At 49.5% G+C, this 17,258-nt stretch overlaps 1 protein-coding gene across 1 annotated transcript; it reads right to left on the bottom strand.

Annotated features, from left to right (window-relative positions):
- Positions 1–11,059: 11,059 nt before the first annotated feature.
- LOC306816178 (class I histocompatibility antigen, F10 alpha chain-like) lies at positions 11,060–15,042 on the bottom strand. The gene is made up of 5 exons (XM_079332659.1): positions 14,886–15,042; positions 12,803–13,066; positions 12,144–12,416; positions 11,507–11,779; positions 11,060–11,414 (listed from the first exon to the last, which is right to left on the bottom strand). The coding sequence occupies exons 1-5, from the start codon at positions 14,950–14,952 to the stop codon at positions 11,107–11,109; spliced, it is 1,185 nt and encodes a 394-aa protein (XP_079188785.1). The 5' UTR covers positions 14,953–15,042; the 3' UTR covers positions 11,060–11,106.
- Positions 15,043–17,258: the final 2,216 nt, after the last annotated feature.

The following is a 17,258-nucleotide window of genomic DNA, read 5'->3' as shown; positions in this document are numbered from 1 at the left end:
CATGCAGATATACCTAATGAAACAGAAGAAAAGGAAATATATCACATAAAGCAGATATACCCACAGAGAGAACTAGTACATGTACAGAATTGTGGGGAAAAATTGCTGCTCTAAAATGAGACCTCTCATTAAAACGGAACATAGATACTTGAACGACGAGGATTTTGACCCACACATAACCTCCAAAGAAATACCATACACTGCTACTGAATTGGCCAAATTAAAGAAAGAATGCTCATGTCTCCCACAAGAATCTGAGACCAAGTATGTTTTTAGAGTTTCACTCACTGGAGGACATCAAATTAAATTGAGTGAACAAGAAGCCAGTGGGTACTGGGGGCCTGGAGTTTTCTTAACAACTGGAAACTCACGTGTTCCGTGGTCTCTGACACAGCGTGCAGCCTACTCGGCTGGGGGACTTAGCCTCCTAAAAAGAGGTGATCCTCTAGCCATAACTGGCACCCTAGACCAACTCCTAACAAACATTCAATAAGCTGCCTGCTTGCAAATTATACATGAAATACAATTCACTGCTGGTCATAAATCACCTATGCAATTATCTGTAAATGTAAAACAATACCCTCTTTTCTCTGGTGCCAAGGTAGAGATCAAACCAGTTATACAGGACTTGCAAAACTCCCCTGTATGGCCAATCCAAAACCCCAAACCTGACACTGTAGCTGTGTACCAATACATAGATGATGTATTGATAGGAGGAGAAGAAAAAGAAGAAGTGAGGGATGTGCAACAGAAAACAATTTCACTCCTACAAAGCCTTGGTTTGAAGATTCCTTCAGGGAAAATTCAAAAAGCTTCTCAGGAAGTGAAGTTTTTAAAGACAGACACTACTGGGACTGCCCCCTCTGACGGGGTGGCCCAGAAATCCTCAGTAACAAAAGGAACTGTAAAAAATCTGGCAATAACAGAAACTGAGACGTTGGGTAACAGCGATGACAAACCTGCCTCAATAATTAAAGTAGCCTCTGCTTTCTCCCCCAAACACTCTTTGTTCACTAATTCTTCATTCACTGATGCTTCTGCTGAACAAATTATTGCTGTGGGATTGGGTGGGTCTAGAGTTGGGGTGCTGATGGGTATTTGGGGTATTTTCCAGCTTGAAGTTCAGAGTGCCTCCTTTGCTTGTAACTACACTGACTCTCATTTTGTGTTTAAAGGAGGTACAGAGTGGCTTCCTTCTTGGCAGCAAAATGATTGGGAAGTTAACAGAATTTCTGTCTGCATAATTCCATCATTTTAAACTCCTGCCTCTTTGTGGCAGATTCTGTTGTGTTTACTTTTCACAGAATAACGCCATGGAACGTGAAGATTAATTGCTGAATCCCTCATCGAACCTGAATACAGTTATGGCACAGGACCTTACAGCTGTGTTATATTTTGTGAAGATTTAAAATCAAAATTGAACTGTTGTACAATTTTTCCAAAAAACTTATGTGTGGGAAAAAAATACAAAATATAAAGGAGAACTTGATGTCAATGTTGTAACACCTACTACCCAACCACCGGTTATACTGAGCCTGAAAATTTTTGAAATTGGACCTTGGGTAATTCAGAAAACTGGCCAACAGCAAATATTGTTTAATTCAGCATGGCCTTTTAAAGAAGTCAAATTGCCAATGCAAAACAATGTCTCAGTAATTCAGCCAGCTTGTTCACCTTTTCTAGGGGTGGACAAACGACCTGGTTGCAAAAGCAGGATGATCCTTTCAAGAAACAAACAAGAGACATAACCGGTGTTGTGGGAACAGGATGGGGAATTTTAAATAGCATTGATTCAGAGGTATTAATGAACAAATTGGTTGCCACCACCAGAGACCTGACCAAATTGAAACAACCTCTGCAGTCCTCTTTAACAGCCCTGGGGTTGCAACAGTGGTTTGCGTGGGTGCGGAGCCACTTGTTGGGGAATGGCGAGGGGATCAGCCAGACAATCAATGTGATTGATAAAGCATAATCCAGCTTTATTGAGAGCATCAGACAGTTTTATAGCCCAAAATAGCATATATCAGCATTATTCATATTAGTATAATCTTATTGGTTTTTACTATGTATGCCTTCTCTTATTATTGGGTATTACAAGTGTGAGATAATCACGCTTACTGAATTTCTAGCCAAAAATTATATGTGCTACCTCGCTGCTAGTCTTGGCTGCTATTTCCCTTATTCTTATACTTATTGCTATATAGTATCTGTCCCAGGGTTATACCTCGCTTGCTAAGTGCTTCCCTGGAAGTTAAGGCCTTGACTGAACAATGCACATATGTATTACTTATCGACTAACTCTGCAAATTATGCTAGCTACATTGCTTTTGCAAAAGTCTCTAAAAAGCAAACACTGCTGCTCAGCAAAATCTGCTTAAGAGCAAGGCCTAGCTACTACTTAGCAGGAGCTGCTCTCCTGCAACAAGGCCTCAGCCGAGTCATATCCACAGCTGTGTCCATGGATTTCTAACCAATTCTCAACAGTGGTTATTATCAAACATTTTACCAAATTGGGAAAAGGCAAATGTAAATGATCACAAATTGAGAATTGATGCTCTTGGTACTGCTGAAACCAACATCTCCTTATCCCTCAGCTGTATCCAGGCACAGCTTTGGATGCAAACAGTTGTTACCTCAATTATAAGGGAAGGGGAAGAAGGCATCTTCCCTACTGAAATCCGGACAATAATTTGGGACAGTGCTAATGATTTTGAAAGGAAGTTTCAGTCCTGGTGGAATCTGGTAAACTTTACCTACAACCCCAGCACAAACACAGCCACAGCCTTTGTGTTGACAATACACAATGCTTCAGTGCATTTGATATACCCCATCATTGCATTAGGATTGAATCACAATGGAACTATTCTCTATCCTTTTGAGCGTAGAGAATGGGCCCGTCAAATTGGTAAGAAATGGCAAACTGTTAATTTGGAATCTTGCGTTGTTTGGGAGCAACAGGGTTTCATTTTTGAAAGCAATGCCATTGTGGCCCAAGACATCTGTTTAGACACAGAGCAAAATATCTGCCATTTTGAAATACACCTTGATGAGACTCCTACAACAGTGCTGGTGTACATAGGAAATGGATGTGTGTGTATAAGAACTGTTTGCGACTTAGTGTTTGTAGAAAATGTAACAGTGGATCTAAAAAAATCATTTAAATTTTTGTGTTTGTAATTTTACCATGATCATGGGCTGTGACTTTTCCTATACTGCTCCGGTTATGTCTTATCACCTTTTGCAATCCAATTTTACACTGATTCATCAGTTAGTGCCTGCTCCCATTGGGATGAACTTCACTTTGATTAAACAATTGTTGCTTCACCAGGACTTAATTGGGATCTTGGGAAAAATCAAGAAAAATGGACAGAAGACCCTGGTGACAGTTCATCACGATGTGAGAGAAATACATCGGGTTTTAGAAAGGGTAAAAGGGGATGCTGAACTCAGGTGGTGGGATACTCTTTTTGGGTGGTCACCTACTGCTACCGGCATCCTAAACAAATTGTGTCATCCCATTGTTGTGCTTTTGATTTTGGTTTTGATCGGTTTTGTTTTGTCAGTCATTCTATACATCCTGAATTGGAGAATGGTAAAACGGTTGACACGATTGGCATCAACAATGGAAGCACATAATTTGATCACTACTCCATCTGCTAAAGATACCCCTAAAGTTATTGACACCAGACAAATTACACGAGCAGTAAAATCAGGCCTTTAACAGCAAACTGATTAGAATTGTTTGTTGCTTGTTATGATTGGTATGATTAGTTTTAGTAATGTTAAGCTTTTGATTGAAAATGATTTTGGAAAATAATTGTTTTAATCAGAAAAACATATTATAATGGATGCTGATTTGTTTTAATTTTAATTGTTTGAATGTTTTTCATTGATTTGTTTTAATTCTAATTGTTAGATTTTTTTACTATTTGAATGTTATTTCATTGATTTGTTTTAATTCTAGTTGTTAGAGTTTTAATTCTAATTGTTAGAATTTTAATTGTTTGGAAGTTATTTCATTGATTTTGTTTTAATTCTAATTGTTTGAATTTTAATTGTTTAGAAGTTATTTCATTGATTTCTTTTAATTTTGTTTGAATTTTAATTGCTTGAATGTTATTTCATTGATTTGTTTTAATTCTAATTGTTTGAATTTTAATTTTTGAATATTATTTCATTTATTAATTTTGATTGTTTGAAAGTTAGTTTAGCTAATAGCATTGTGATTTGTTTGAAAAATTATTTTAATCAATTGTGTTGTGATTATTTTGCTTTCTTATTTTTCTGTTTATTTTCTTTCCTTTTCCTTTTCCCTTTTCCTTCTTATCCCTGGTTTTTAGTTTTCTCTGTTCTTGGGATGTGCTACCAATGACGGGTCCTGAAGATGCTACAAGGTCACAACATCATGCTGATGGAGTTTCTCAGTGACGCTCATTGGTCACGGGGTGATGTGAGAGTCCGTGTGAGCCTCTCGTCTGTTTCTGCCCAACGACCCTCGCCTGAGGCCTGCGCTGGCCAGGGATGGGAGGAACGCCAAGTGACTGTGAAAAGCAGGTGATGCCTACCAGGACTGGTTTCTCATGACAACTAGTCACGGGGCGCTGACTCAACAAAGCTCCCACAGATGGAAGAACAATGGACTGGTCAGTATGGGCTGCCCTGCGTGTGTTCATAACAACAAAGATGGTTTGGTGTGCCTTGAGATGTCCTGTTTCCTCAGCATAACGATCACCACATACAATAGTCCATAAATCTTCCCACCTTTTGGCCAGAAGCCACTCGCTTTGGGAAAGGACTATAAATGTGATTTTCTCAGAGGAGACCCCCAAGATCTCCCCAGATGGCAACAGACATCTACTGGCTGGCTCCATGAGGATTCATCTGCCCGTCTTGGTAGCTATAATCCCAACCCCCTTTTCTCTCTCTCTCTCTCTCTCTGTCCCACTATCGCATTTTGGTTGGCACTAAATAAAGTGCATTTCTGTAAAAGTAAACTGGTTTTGTCCCCTGCTGTGTCTTTTGCACTCTGAGATCCATAAAAGAACCAGCCACAACTCCCGCTCGGGTTGGGCGGATCGTGACACCATGACATAAAATACTTAATGGCATTGCTGCTATCCCCTACTGAGCTTTTGCTATGGGAGTTGGGGTGGAAGAGACAGTTAAATAAATTGCTTTCTGGAGCATGGGCTGGCATTACACTTGCCCAATTGGCGGGGGAGGGAACTGACCCAGACCAGCAGGCCTGAGATTTGCAAAGACCAGTGTTAAATGACATGATGGAAGTGGCTAAAAAGGCCTTTTTACAAGTACCTGAGGCCAGTAAGCTGCAATTGAACTTTGCTGTTATAAGGCAAGTCCCTACAGAGCCTTATATGACTTTTCTGGATGGAGTTAAACTCACTCTTGATAAACAAGTGGCTGAGGACCAGGTTTGGGAAGCTGAAACAGCTAGCAGTGGTCAATGCTAACCCCAAATGTAAGAAGGGCTTAAAGACTTTGTCCCTTGACCCTGAGACCACCATCCTCCATATGTTGGGGGCTTGCAATAAGTTGGTTACTCCAGAGCATGTTGCCTCCTTCCAAGGAAAAGTATTAGCTAATGCCTTGATTAAATCTCAAAAGCGTCCTCAAAGACAGCAGAACCAAAAGCCATGACAATGCTTTAATTGTGGCCAAAATGAACACTGGGAAGGAACTATTGCAAACCCAAAAAGGGAACTCTCAAAAACTTTGTGACTGGAATAAACCAGGCCAGATACAAACTCTTGTCATGAAGTCCAGGTACATTGATGCAGCCAGTGAGGGAACTCCAAGCAGAGCACAGGACAGTGGCACGTGGAGACACAAGAACCCCCATGGCTGAACACTGGCAAAACAGACATTGGAACCCACCAAACCTCTTTTTGCAACACCTCCTCAGGCACCTGCCTGCCTCAGTACCGTGCAGCTCCTGACTGGAGCTGTCACCTGCCCGGTCAGTAATGATTTTATCCATCTCATTATCTCTACAGGCCAGCTAGAACCAGAACTGCAGACAAGAAGTTTTCTCATTATTGGACTTGACCAATGTAATACTGAAGGTTTTTATGTGTTGCCCACTGTTTTAACAGTTACCTCTAATCAAGAAATCAGTGTTAGCTAGGTGCCCTAATCCTCCTTGTTTATTTCCAAGGAAATACCTTTCACTCAGGCTCTCTTGTTGCCTATGGTTAATGATGACACTGACCACGTTGCATGGACCCAGCAGATTGGCCTGGAAAAATCAAAATCACCTGTGATGTCATTTACATGGGGAAAACCCACATCTGTATTGTGGGAGTCCAGGGTATACTTGGCTCTTTTGGGGTGCAAAGACTCCCTTGGCAGACTCCTTAGAGACCCTCGAGTGCTGTCCAGGAGCTGCAGGGGCTGGATTTGGCTCCTTGGGAGAATTTGCTCACGTTGAGAGAAGAGACACAGAAAATAATGATGAGTAGAGTGTAAATTAGAATATTAGGATGTACTATAAGTAGGTTTTTAGATTGTTTATATTAAGGGCCACGTGGCCAAGATGGAGGATCTTGGGTGTGGTGGGCTTCTTCCTCCTTCTTCTTTGTGTCATCCATGCTGAAGTTGCACTTTGGGAACCACAGATTAGATGGGGAAAGAACTGGACATTGTAAAGAGGTTGCATGGCATTGGGGAAAATTTGTAAATATTGTATATGTAGTTTAGAGTATAAAGACCTTGGCACAGCCCTCCCAGGGGTTCTTCTGCAATGGTCAACCTGCAGAGCGGACCTGTGTTGGGCTGGCAGAAACATTTTTATAGATAAGATAAATAAACAGCCCTGAAACAACACAAGGTCATCCCAAGCTGCTTTCTTGCTGGTGTCTCTGAGAGAACCAGACTTCTGACCACCTGCATGCCCTCTCTGGGGAGGTCTCACACCTGAAGAGACCCTCAGAGCTGGGACATGTATGGGTCTTTTTGACATGGGAGTAGACATGACCATTATCTCACACAACTCACCAGAGTGGACTCTTGTTTCTTCACTCAACACACTTGTGGGAATTGGGGGGCACAGCAACACAATGGGGAGTTTACATCCTGTTTCCTATAAAGGATTGTGGGGCCGTGTGGCCACCACCAAGACGTTTATTATCAAAGACAAAGTGAATGTTTGGGGTAGGGATCTCCTATCCCACTGGGGACTGAGACTCAAGAAAAATTTTTAGCAAGGACCACTGATGAGCATGGTGCTGTAAAACTCACCTGGACCTCAGGCCAAGTCATGTCTGGGATTGATCATTGGCTCCTTCCCATCAAAAAGCTGTCCGCACTAGAGTCTCTGGCTTGTGAACAACTGGATAAAGGGGCATATTGTCCCTACAATATAATCCCTGGAATATGCCCATTTTCTTTATCAGAAAGCCACATAGTGAGAAGTGGACGCTGCTTCAAGACCCGAGAAGAGTAAATGAAATCACTGAGGAGATGGACTGTTGCAGACAGGATTGCCCCTCTCCTTACACGATCCCCAGGGACTGGTTTTTAATGATTATTGATCTGAAGGATTGCTTTTTCAGGATCTCTTTACATCCAGAGTTTGTGTCAAGATTCTCCTTTTCCATACCTTCCATCCATCAACAGTCACTGCTGAAAAGACACCATAGGACCGTCCTGCCACAAGGGATGTGGAACTCCCCAGCAATGTGCCAATGGTACATGGCAAGGATCCTTTCACCCAAGAGAAATTCCCCCAGGTAATGATACTGCACTACATGGATGGCCCCTGGCAGCTACAGCAAGCCTGGACAAAATGTTCCAAATAAAACAGATTTTCCTGGCTGCCTTAGGCAGACATCAGCTACAAAGTGATTAAATTAAGCAAGGCCTAGGCTTAGGCTATCAACTCTTCTGTGATTTCATTTTGATTGCAGCACTTCCTTAGCCAGAGAGAAAGAGATTTGGGAATGCTGCACAGGAATTCTGCAGGCAACTTGATTTCTACGAAGGGACCCAGCAGCAAATCCAGGTACGTAGAATATCAAAGGGGTTTTATAGGGCTGGGGTGGCTTCAGAAGTGGACCAATAAAATTAGAGATTGAAAAACTATCAAACTACTTTAATGTTTTAGGTGAGAGCGACCAATTACTTAGAAGGAAAAAAGACCAGTTAGAACACTAAAAGATAACACGGGGGTCTACAGGGGGTGAACATTTCTCTAGCATGAGTCATCCTAAGGAAGGATTTCTTATCTAAGGGGTAAGTTTCCAAGGGGGCCCTGAAGAGGTGTCTGAATCATCCACAATGGATGACATCCTGATTGCCTCAGATAATGAGACCACCCTGGAACTTGTCACCACTGACATGTTGGAGGAGATCCATAAGTCTGGTCTACAAGTAGCCAAAGATGAAGTGCAGTGATCCTCCCCTTGCAGGTACCCAGGGTACAGGCTCACTGTCACACCACAGATCAGCCACCTGCAGGAGGAACTCACCACCTTACACCCTCTGCAGAAACTCAATTAACGGGGTTAGGACCCTCCTTGGAATCACAGACCAGGATTTGGCTCCTTTATTTGATTTATTAAGGGGGGACACGGACCTGAACTCTCCCAGAGACTTCACACCAGATGCCAGAACCGGGTTGGATAAAGTGGCTACAGCACTGCACACTCACCAAGCCCACTGATACCACCCAGAGTCACATTTTTGATTTGCTGTTTTAGGAGAATGCCCACATTTTTATGGTTCAATTTTTCAACGGAAAAAGGATTTGTCTGTCCTTTTGTTAATTTTAGAATGGATCTTCCTATCTTATCAGATGCCCAAAACAATCACTACTTGTTCTGAAATCCTTTCTCAGCTGATCACGAAATCCCAATCCCGAGTTTTAACCCTTGGCAGAAATTATTTCTCTGTTATGTTTATACTCATTACTCCCCTGTATTTAGAATTTTTACTTCAGCAATCTGAGGTTTCTCAAATTGCTTTAGCAGCTTTTATGGGACAAATCTCAGTTAATTTTCCAAAGCATAAATTACTACACCTTCCTTTGAATTTTACCCAAAAACCCCTAGATAGTCACACCCCTCTTAATGCTCTTAATATTTTTACAGATGACTCTGGCAAATTTCATAAATCAGTTATCACATGGAAAGACCCTAACAGTGATAACTGGGAATCAGACATTGAACTTGTAGAAGGATCAACACAGATTGTAGAACTTGCAGTGGTTGTCCGTGTTTTCTCAAAGTTTTTAATTCCTTTTAATTTAGTTACAGATTCATTTTATGATTCGGGCATCGAGGAATGAGCAGAAGGTTCCCTCCTCAATTTTATCACTAATGAAAACCTATACAATTTGCTCAAAAGTTTAATTTTCTTTCTTAAGAAAACAACCTTATTTTGTCACCCATGTTGGTTCACGTACCAACCTACCTGGAAGTGAATTCAGGGCTGAAGGTAATGCCCATGCTGATCACCTCAGCACGCCCATTCAAACCACCCTTCCAAATTTTTGGTGAACAAGCCCATTTAAGTCACTCTTTCTTACACCAAAATGCCCCATCCCTCATAAGATCTTTTAATCTAACTAAAGATCAGGCCCACATGATCATCAGCTCCTGTCCTGATTGCCAGCAGCAATCCATTCTCTTGGAGGGAAGTGGTGTAAACTCCAGGGGACTCAATAGGTGATGGTGATCAGGAAATGACCATGAGATGACCATAAGATGATCAGGACAATGAGATGACCACATCAGGGTCATCTCAAGGCCATGGCTGTGCCATGGCCAACCCATGGTCATCTCTTGGTCCAAACCATCTCATGGGGCTGTGGTTGTGTCATGGTCATCCCATGGTCATCTCAGGGTTGTGTCACTCATGGCCACTCTCATCTCATGGCCATGGTCATGAGCAGGAACCTCTCTGAGATCCCAAACCCGGATTTTGGGACACTCAAGGACCATTGGGGACAATGAGGCCTGGCCTGATCCCTCCCCCCATCCCACTGCCCCTCCAGGAGCCTGACACAGCCAAACCCTCCTGGGGACACCTCGGACATGGGACACAGAGCGAGAAATGAATCCTGGAGGATGGAGTCAAGTATGGCTGCCAAGTCCCCGTGTCAGTCCTGGTGTCCCCATCCCAATCCTGGTGTCCCCATTCTAGTCCTGGTGTCCCCATCTTGTTCCTGGTGTCCTCAACCTGTTCCTGGTGTCCCTATTTTCATTCCTGGCTCCCAGAGAGGAACTGACAGACACTGGAGGAGGGAACCTGGATTTATTGCCCCAAGCAGGATTTATTGCCCAAAGCAGGATAATTTCACACCAGAACTAAAGCATTGGGAATGTTTGTGGTTCTTGGCTTTAAAGAAGCCAAAATGGGAAATTGATCTGTTAGCAGGAGCTGTGGGTGGGTAAAAGCATGGGGAGGAGCTCTGCTGGAAAGCCTCAGTTTCCTGGGAAGAGGGAAGGGGTTGGATCCAGCTCTGTGGATTGCTCAGGCGGTGATTGCTGCTGGGATGAGAGAGGGTCACTGTGTCACCCTGTCCCTGTCCCCATACCACAGGATGGGCCTGGCTGGAGCCCATGGAGAGCAGGAGCTGCTCCAGATCCAACTGGATCCTGCCCACTCCTGCTCCATCCATCCCACCCTGGAATCCCAACCTGATCCTGCCTCATCCATCCCACACCAATCCTGCCCTGTCCACTCATCCATCATCCATCCATCCATCCATCATCCATCACCCATTTTCCATTCATTCATCATCCATCCATCATCCATCCATCCATCCATCATCCATAAATCCATCATCCATCATCCATCACCCATTTTCCATTCATTCATCATCCATCCATCATCTATCCATCATCCCAACTGATCCTGCTCCAGAATTCAGCCCCGATCCCACTCCAGAATTCAATCTCATCCTGCTCTGGACCCCTCCTCTGATCCAGAATCCCTCTCTGATTCCAATCTGTCCATCCTGTCCCAATCCCCCTCTGGAATCCCACCCTGACCCCACTCCGTACCTGCGGTCAAGCTGTGGCTCCCACATCATTTCCTGCAGAAAGAGAAGATCCATGAGATTCCAGCACGGATCACACACTGGGATTAATCCCAGGATCCATCCTGGGATCCACATGGAGGGGATCCAGAGCTGGATCCGCCACTGGTACTCACTGGCTGCCATGTTGTATCCATTCCGGTCCACCTGCCCTGTGGAAAAACAGTGGGATCAGCGTCGGTGGCACAGGATTCCCAGAACGGTGCTGGGTGGATCTGTGCCCCTTCCTGACCCCCATCCCGTGTGTTACCGGATTGGAGCTTCCAGACGACGAATCCAACGAGGACAATGAGGATGATGATGGCAACAATGGACACAGCGACCACCACGGTGAGATTCCCACCAGATGTCGGCTCTGGGAATTGTGGGATGGTGAGGAGGAGGAGGGGAATCCCCATCTGGGAATTCCAACTCCCCAGTTCCCACATTCCACATTCCCAGCCTCACCCCAAGCGAAGATCCCGGGCTCTGACATTCCGGGATGCTCCACCCGGCACCGGTACTGCTCCCGCTCCTCCGGCCGCGCCTCGATCCTGGCCCAGGTGTGGAAGGTGCCGTCGCTGTTGGGAACGACCCCGCCCCACTCCGTCTCCTGATCCCGGATTTCATCCCCCTTCATCCAGTTGACCGCGATGGCCTTGGGGTAGAATCCGTACGCGTGGCAGGACAAGATCAGCATCCCGTGTTCCTCTTTTCCAGACACATGGACATCAGGGGGCTCTGGAATGGGATAACAGTGAGAGACATCCATGGAATTCCATGGGAATGCGATGGGGGTGAGATCTGCACATGGAATTGCCACTGCAATGGTATGGGGGTGAGATCTGCCCATGGAATTTACACTAGAATGGATGGGGGTGAGATCTGCCCATGGAATTCCATGGGAATGGGATGGGGGTGAGACCTGCACATGGAATTTGCCCATGGAATATCATGGGAATGGGATAGAGATGAGATCTGCCCATGGAATTCCCACTGCAATGGGATGGGGGGGAGATTCGTCCGTGGAATTCCCACAGGAATTACCTTGTTCCCAAGTCCTCCATTCCCAAACCCCACACTCCCACAGGAATTCTGCTCCCACCTTTGTGGTCCAGCTCCTTCTGCCCATATCCGACGTATTTCTGGAGCCACTCCGGGCAGATGTGCCCCAGGTAATTTGTAAAATCCTCAGCCACATTCTCATCTTCCAAGCGCCTCCTGGTGACCTCAGCAGCGCTGTCGGCCGCCACGAATCTCCTGGATTCCAGGTCAAAGGAGATGAAATCCCTCCCGTCGTAGCTGTACCGGCTGGATCCACGGATGCTCCCATCGGACAGGAGGTCACAGCCATAAACTCGCAACCTTGTGTGGAGACCTGGGGGGATTGAACCCACAGAGACCCATGGAATTGTGTCCCAGCCCCATAGACCCCATCCCAGCGCTGTGGAGCACCAGGGTCTGATGGAGACACAGAGAGCCTCATCCCAACCCCAGAGATCCCGATCCCAACCCCATGGATCCCACCCCAGCCCCATGGATCCCATCCCAACCCATGCAGCACAAGATATCCCATACCAGCCCAATGGATCCCCATCTCAGCCCCTTGGCACCCTGTGAATCCATATCCAAGCCCTATAAATCCCATTCAAGCACTATAGATCCCCACTCCAGCCCCACAGATCCCATCCCAACCCCACAGCCCCATGGATTCCATCCCAACCCATGCATCCACATCCCAGCCCCACAGTTCCCCCCCCTCACCCCTGCTCTGGTTGTACCGGTTCTGCAGGTTATCCAGGCTCCTGGCATACGCGTGCTGGTTCCCCACACAGAACTGGGTCCCTCTATCCCAATATTCCGGCTCTGCTCCGTCCTTCATCCACTGTGTCAGCGGCTCTGCCCGGCCCCGCTCGCTGTCGTAGCGTGTGAAGGGGATCCCATCCAGGTACCCAATGGCCATGAACTGGGGGATCCCCGGGCTGGGCTCTGACACTGCCACATCCAGGTATTGCAGGGAGTGGAGAACTGGGGGGACACAGAGATTTGGGGGGGTTGAGGGGTCATGGATCAATGAAAGGGGAACTGGGAGAGCTGGGAAGGGAGTGCATGGGGTCCCAGTGTCCAGGAATGGGGGCTCAGGGGACTCCCAGTGTCAAGGAAAAGAGGAGACAAGGACCGGTAGAAGTGAGATAAGGGATCAAGGAAATCCCCAGTGGCAAGGAAAGAGGGGTCACAAGGTGGGGAGAACCGGGATGGCTGGAATGGGGGGCTCAGAGGTCCTTGATGCAGAGGGAAAGGGGGGCTGGGGGCTGATAAAAAACAGGAATGGGGGTCCAGGAGGTCTCAGAGTCAAGGAAAATGTGGGTCTGGAGCTGGGGAAGGCGGGATGGATGGGAAAGGGGGTGCAGGGGGGGGATTGGTACTGGATAAGGGAGTGCAGGGAGGTGCCTTCCTTTCCAGCGGAACTGGGAATTCAGGGGGGTCCCAGAGCCAAGAATCCCTCCTGGGAGCCTCCACGATACCCCAGGGACCCTCCCAGACCCCCCGCAGGACGAGCAGGGGGTGGAGATCTGGGGAGATGCAGAGATTTGGGGGGGCAGGAAGCAGAATGGGGAGAGCCGGGAAGGGTCCAAGGTTCAAGGGAGGGACTGGGAGAGGCGGGATGGGGGATCCAGGGGGTCCCTGTGCCCAGGAAAGGGGCTCCAGGGGTCCCCGGTGTTGAGGGAAAGGGGGGGCTGGGGCTGGGAGAGGCGAACGGATCCCGGAGGCGCAGCCTGGGAGACGGGAAAGAGACCGAGGGAGTGCGGTGGGGGAGGGGACGGGGGAAAGGGGGAATTCCAGGGAGTTCATCTGGATCCCATTGGATCCCCGCTGAGACCCCCTGGGACCCTCTGGGACCCCGTTTCGGGAAGCGCCGGGAGTGGAAAACGGGGGGACACGGAAAGTTGGGAGGTTCGGGGGGTCCAAAGGTCAAGGGAAAGGGCGGGACTCGGGTCTGGGAAAAGCGGGATGCCCGAAAAGGGGGTGCAGGGGGGTCCCAGGCCTGGAAATGGAGATTCGGGGGTATCGCAGTGCCCGGGAATGGGGGTTCAGGGGGGTCCCAGTGCCAGATGAGGGGGTTTAGGGGGGTCCCGGTGCACAGAAATGGGGGTTCACGGGGGGTTTTCTGCTGGGAAAGGCGATGGAGAGGTAACAAGACCGAAAATGACGATTCAGTGGTTTCTCCGTGCCCGGGAATCAAGGTTTAGAGGATTCCCAGTGCCCGGAAATGGGGGTTCAGGGGGTGCTGGTGACAAGAACAGGAGGGTTCAGGGGGGTCTCCGTGTCAGATAAGGGGGTACAGGCGGACCGGTGCTGGGGAAGAGGATCGAGGGGGGTCACACGACGCAAAATGTAGATTTCGGGGGTTCACCTGCCCGGGAATGGATGGTTAGGGGGTTCCCAGTGCGCAGAAATGGAAGTTCAGGGGGGCCCCGGTGCCCAAAAATGGGGGTTCAGGGGTTCCCGTGCTGGGGAATGTGTGTTAAGGGGGAGTTTCCTTCCCGGAATTCGGGGCTCAAGGACGTTCTGCTGCCCGAAAATGGGGGTTCAAGGGGTGCTGGTGAACAGAAAATGGGGGTACAGGGGGGTCTCCGTGCCAAATAAGGGGGTACATTGGTGGGGCCGCTGCTGGGGAGGGGGATTGAGGGGGGTCACACGACCCAAAATGGAGATTTCCGGGATATCCCTGCCCAGGATTGGAGATTTAGGGGGTTCCCGGTGCCCGGAAATGGAAGTTCAGGGGGGTCCTGGTGCCCGGGAATTGCGGTTCAGGGGCGTCTCTGTTTCGGGGGGTCCCACTGACCTTTCGTCGCGCCCCCCAGGCCCCCCAGGAGCCCCAAGAGCAGCCCCAGCCCCAGCGCTGGAGCCATCGCAGCCGTCCCCGCTCGCAGCTGTGGCGCAGCTCGAGAGACCCGAAAGCGAAAGAGACCGAGGCAGCGCGGGGGGGGAGGGAAAAAGGGGAATATCAGAGAATTCCTCTGGATCCCCGCTGCGACCCCCCTGGATCCCTCTGAGAAACACCTGGGACCCCCTGGGACCGCCCTGAAGAAAGTGCCGGGACTGGAGAACTGGGGGGACACGGAAATTTGGGAGATCTGGGGGTGCAAAGGGAAGGAAAAGGGCGGGTCTGGGGCTGGGAAGGGCGGGATGCCCGAGAAGGGGGTGCAGGGGGTCCCCATGCCGAATTAGGGGGTGCGGGGGGAGTCCCCATGCCCAGTAATGGGGGCTCAGGGGGTCCCGAGGTCAAAGAAAATGGGGGGCTGGGTCCCCGAGAGGGGAAGGGACGGGAAATGGGGTACAGGGGGGCACTGGGGCTGGATAAGGGGGATCTGGGTGTGCAGGAAATGGGGTTCGGGGAGGGTCTCTTTGCAGGTAATGGGGTTCAAGGGATCCCGGTGTCTGAAAATTGAGGTTCAGGGGGGTGCCGGTGCCCAGAAATGGGAGTTCAGGGGGGTTTTCTGCTGGGAAAGGCGATGGAGAGGTAACAGGACCGAAAATGACGATTCAAGGGTTCCTCCGTGCCCGGGAATCAAGGTTTAGAGGATTCCCAGTGCCCGGAAATGGGAGCTCAGGGAGTGCTAGTGACCAGAAAATGGGGGTTCAGGGGGGTCTCCCTGCCAGATCAGGGGGTACAGGGGGCCGGTGCTGGGGAAGGGGATCGAGGGGGGTCACACGACCCAAAATGGAGATTTCGGGGGTTCCCAGTGCCCGGAAATGGAATTTCAGGGGGGTCCCGGTGCCCGGGAATTGCTGTTCAGGGGGGTCCCGGTGCCCAGGAATGGGGGTTCACTGAGGTCTTTTTGCTGGCAAAGGCGATGGAGAGGTAACAGGACCCAAAATGAAGGTTCAGGGGTTTCTCCGTGCCCAAGAATCAAGGTTTAGAGGATTCCCAGTGCCCGGAAATGGAAGTTCGGGGGGTCCCGGTTTCGGGGGTCCCACTCACCTTTGGTCGCGCCCCCCCGGGTCCCCCAGGAGCCCCAAGAGCAGCCCCAGCCCCAGCGCTGGAGCCATCGCGCTGCTCCGCTGCGATCCCGCTCCCAGAACTGACCCCGCCCCCAGCGCTGGCCCCGCCCCCAGAGCCGCCTCCGGCCCCGCCATTGGCGCCGCTATTTCCTGCCCGCCAATGGAAGCTCAAAGTGTCAGTGACGTCACGGGTAGCTGGGTAGATCCCGGTCTCTCGGGTTGGGACGCGGAAGCGAAAGTGACCGAGGCAGCGCGGTGGGGGGAGGGGAAAAGGGGAATATCAGAGAATTCCTCTGGATCCCTCTGTATCCCCGCTGCGACCCCCCTGGAGCTCTCTGAGAAACACCTGGGACCCCCTGGGACCGCCCTGAAGAAAGCGCCGGGACTGGAGAACTGGGGGGACACGGAAATTTGGGAGATCTGGGGGTGCAAAGGGAAGGAAAAGGGCGGGTCTGGGGGCTGGGAAGGGCGGGATGCCCGAGAAGGGGGTGCAGGGGGTCCCCATGCCGAATTAGGGGGTGCGGGGGGAGTCCCCATGCCCAGTAATGGGGGCTCAGGGGGTCCCGAGGTCAAGGAAAATGGGGGGCTGGGTCCCCGAGAGGGGGATCCCGGTGGAAATGGGGTTCAGGGGGTGCTCCTTGCGGGTTATGGGGTTCAAGGGGTCCCGGTGTCTGAAAATTGAGGTTCTGGGGGGTCTCAGTGCCCAGAAATGGGGATTCAGGGGGTTCCAGATTCCAGATAAGGGGGTGATGGGGTTTTCAGGACTGGGGAACGGGGTACAGAGGGGTCCCGGTGTCCCGAAATGAACCTTTAAGGGGGTCTCTGTGGCTAGAAAGGGGAGTTTGCTCAGAAATGGAAGTACAGGGGGGTCCCCGTGCCCAGGAACGGGGGTTCAGGGGGTCCCGGTGCCGGTCCCGGGGCCGATCCCGAAGCCGCAGCTTGGGAGACGCGAAAGTGACCGGGGGAGCGCGAGGAGGGGGAGGGGACAGAGGAAACCCTGGGAATTCCCCTGAATCCCCCTGGGGACCACCCAGGACCCCCCGCAGGACGAGCAGGAGGTGGAGAACTGGGGGGGACTCAGAGACTGGGGGGTCTGGCGGCGTCCAAGGGTCAGGAAGTGAAACTGGGAGAGCCGGGAAGGGCGCAAGGTTCAAGGAAGGGACTGGGAGAGGCGGGATGGGGGGTAGCAGACTCCCAGTGGGATGTCAGCCTT

This window comes from Erithacus rubecula, assembly GCF_903797595.1.
Source record: "Erithacus rubecula genome assembly, contig: scaffold_407_arrow_ctg1, whole genome shotgun sequence".
NCBI classification, from domain to species: domain Eukaryota; kingdom Metazoa; phylum Chordata; class Aves; order Passeriformes; family Muscicapidae; genus Erithacus; species Erithacus rubecula.
Note: the sequence above shows the minus strand (reverse complement) of the source record. Positions and strands in the feature narration are given on the sequence as shown.

Coding starts and splice junctions, on each gene's coding strand:
- LOC306816178 (XM_079332659.1), bottom strand. CDS start 14,952: ATGGCTCCAGCGCTGGGGCTGGGGCTGCTCTTGGGGCTCCTGGGGGGC. Junction 13,067..14,885: donor CCTGGGGGGCGCGACGAAAG/GTCAGTGGGACC, acceptor GTGTCCCCCCAG/TTCTCCACTCCCTGCAATAC. Junction 12,417..12,802: donor CCGGTACAACCAGAGCAGGG/GTGAGGGGGGGG, acceptor CAATCCCCCCAG/GTCTCCACACAAGGTTGCGA.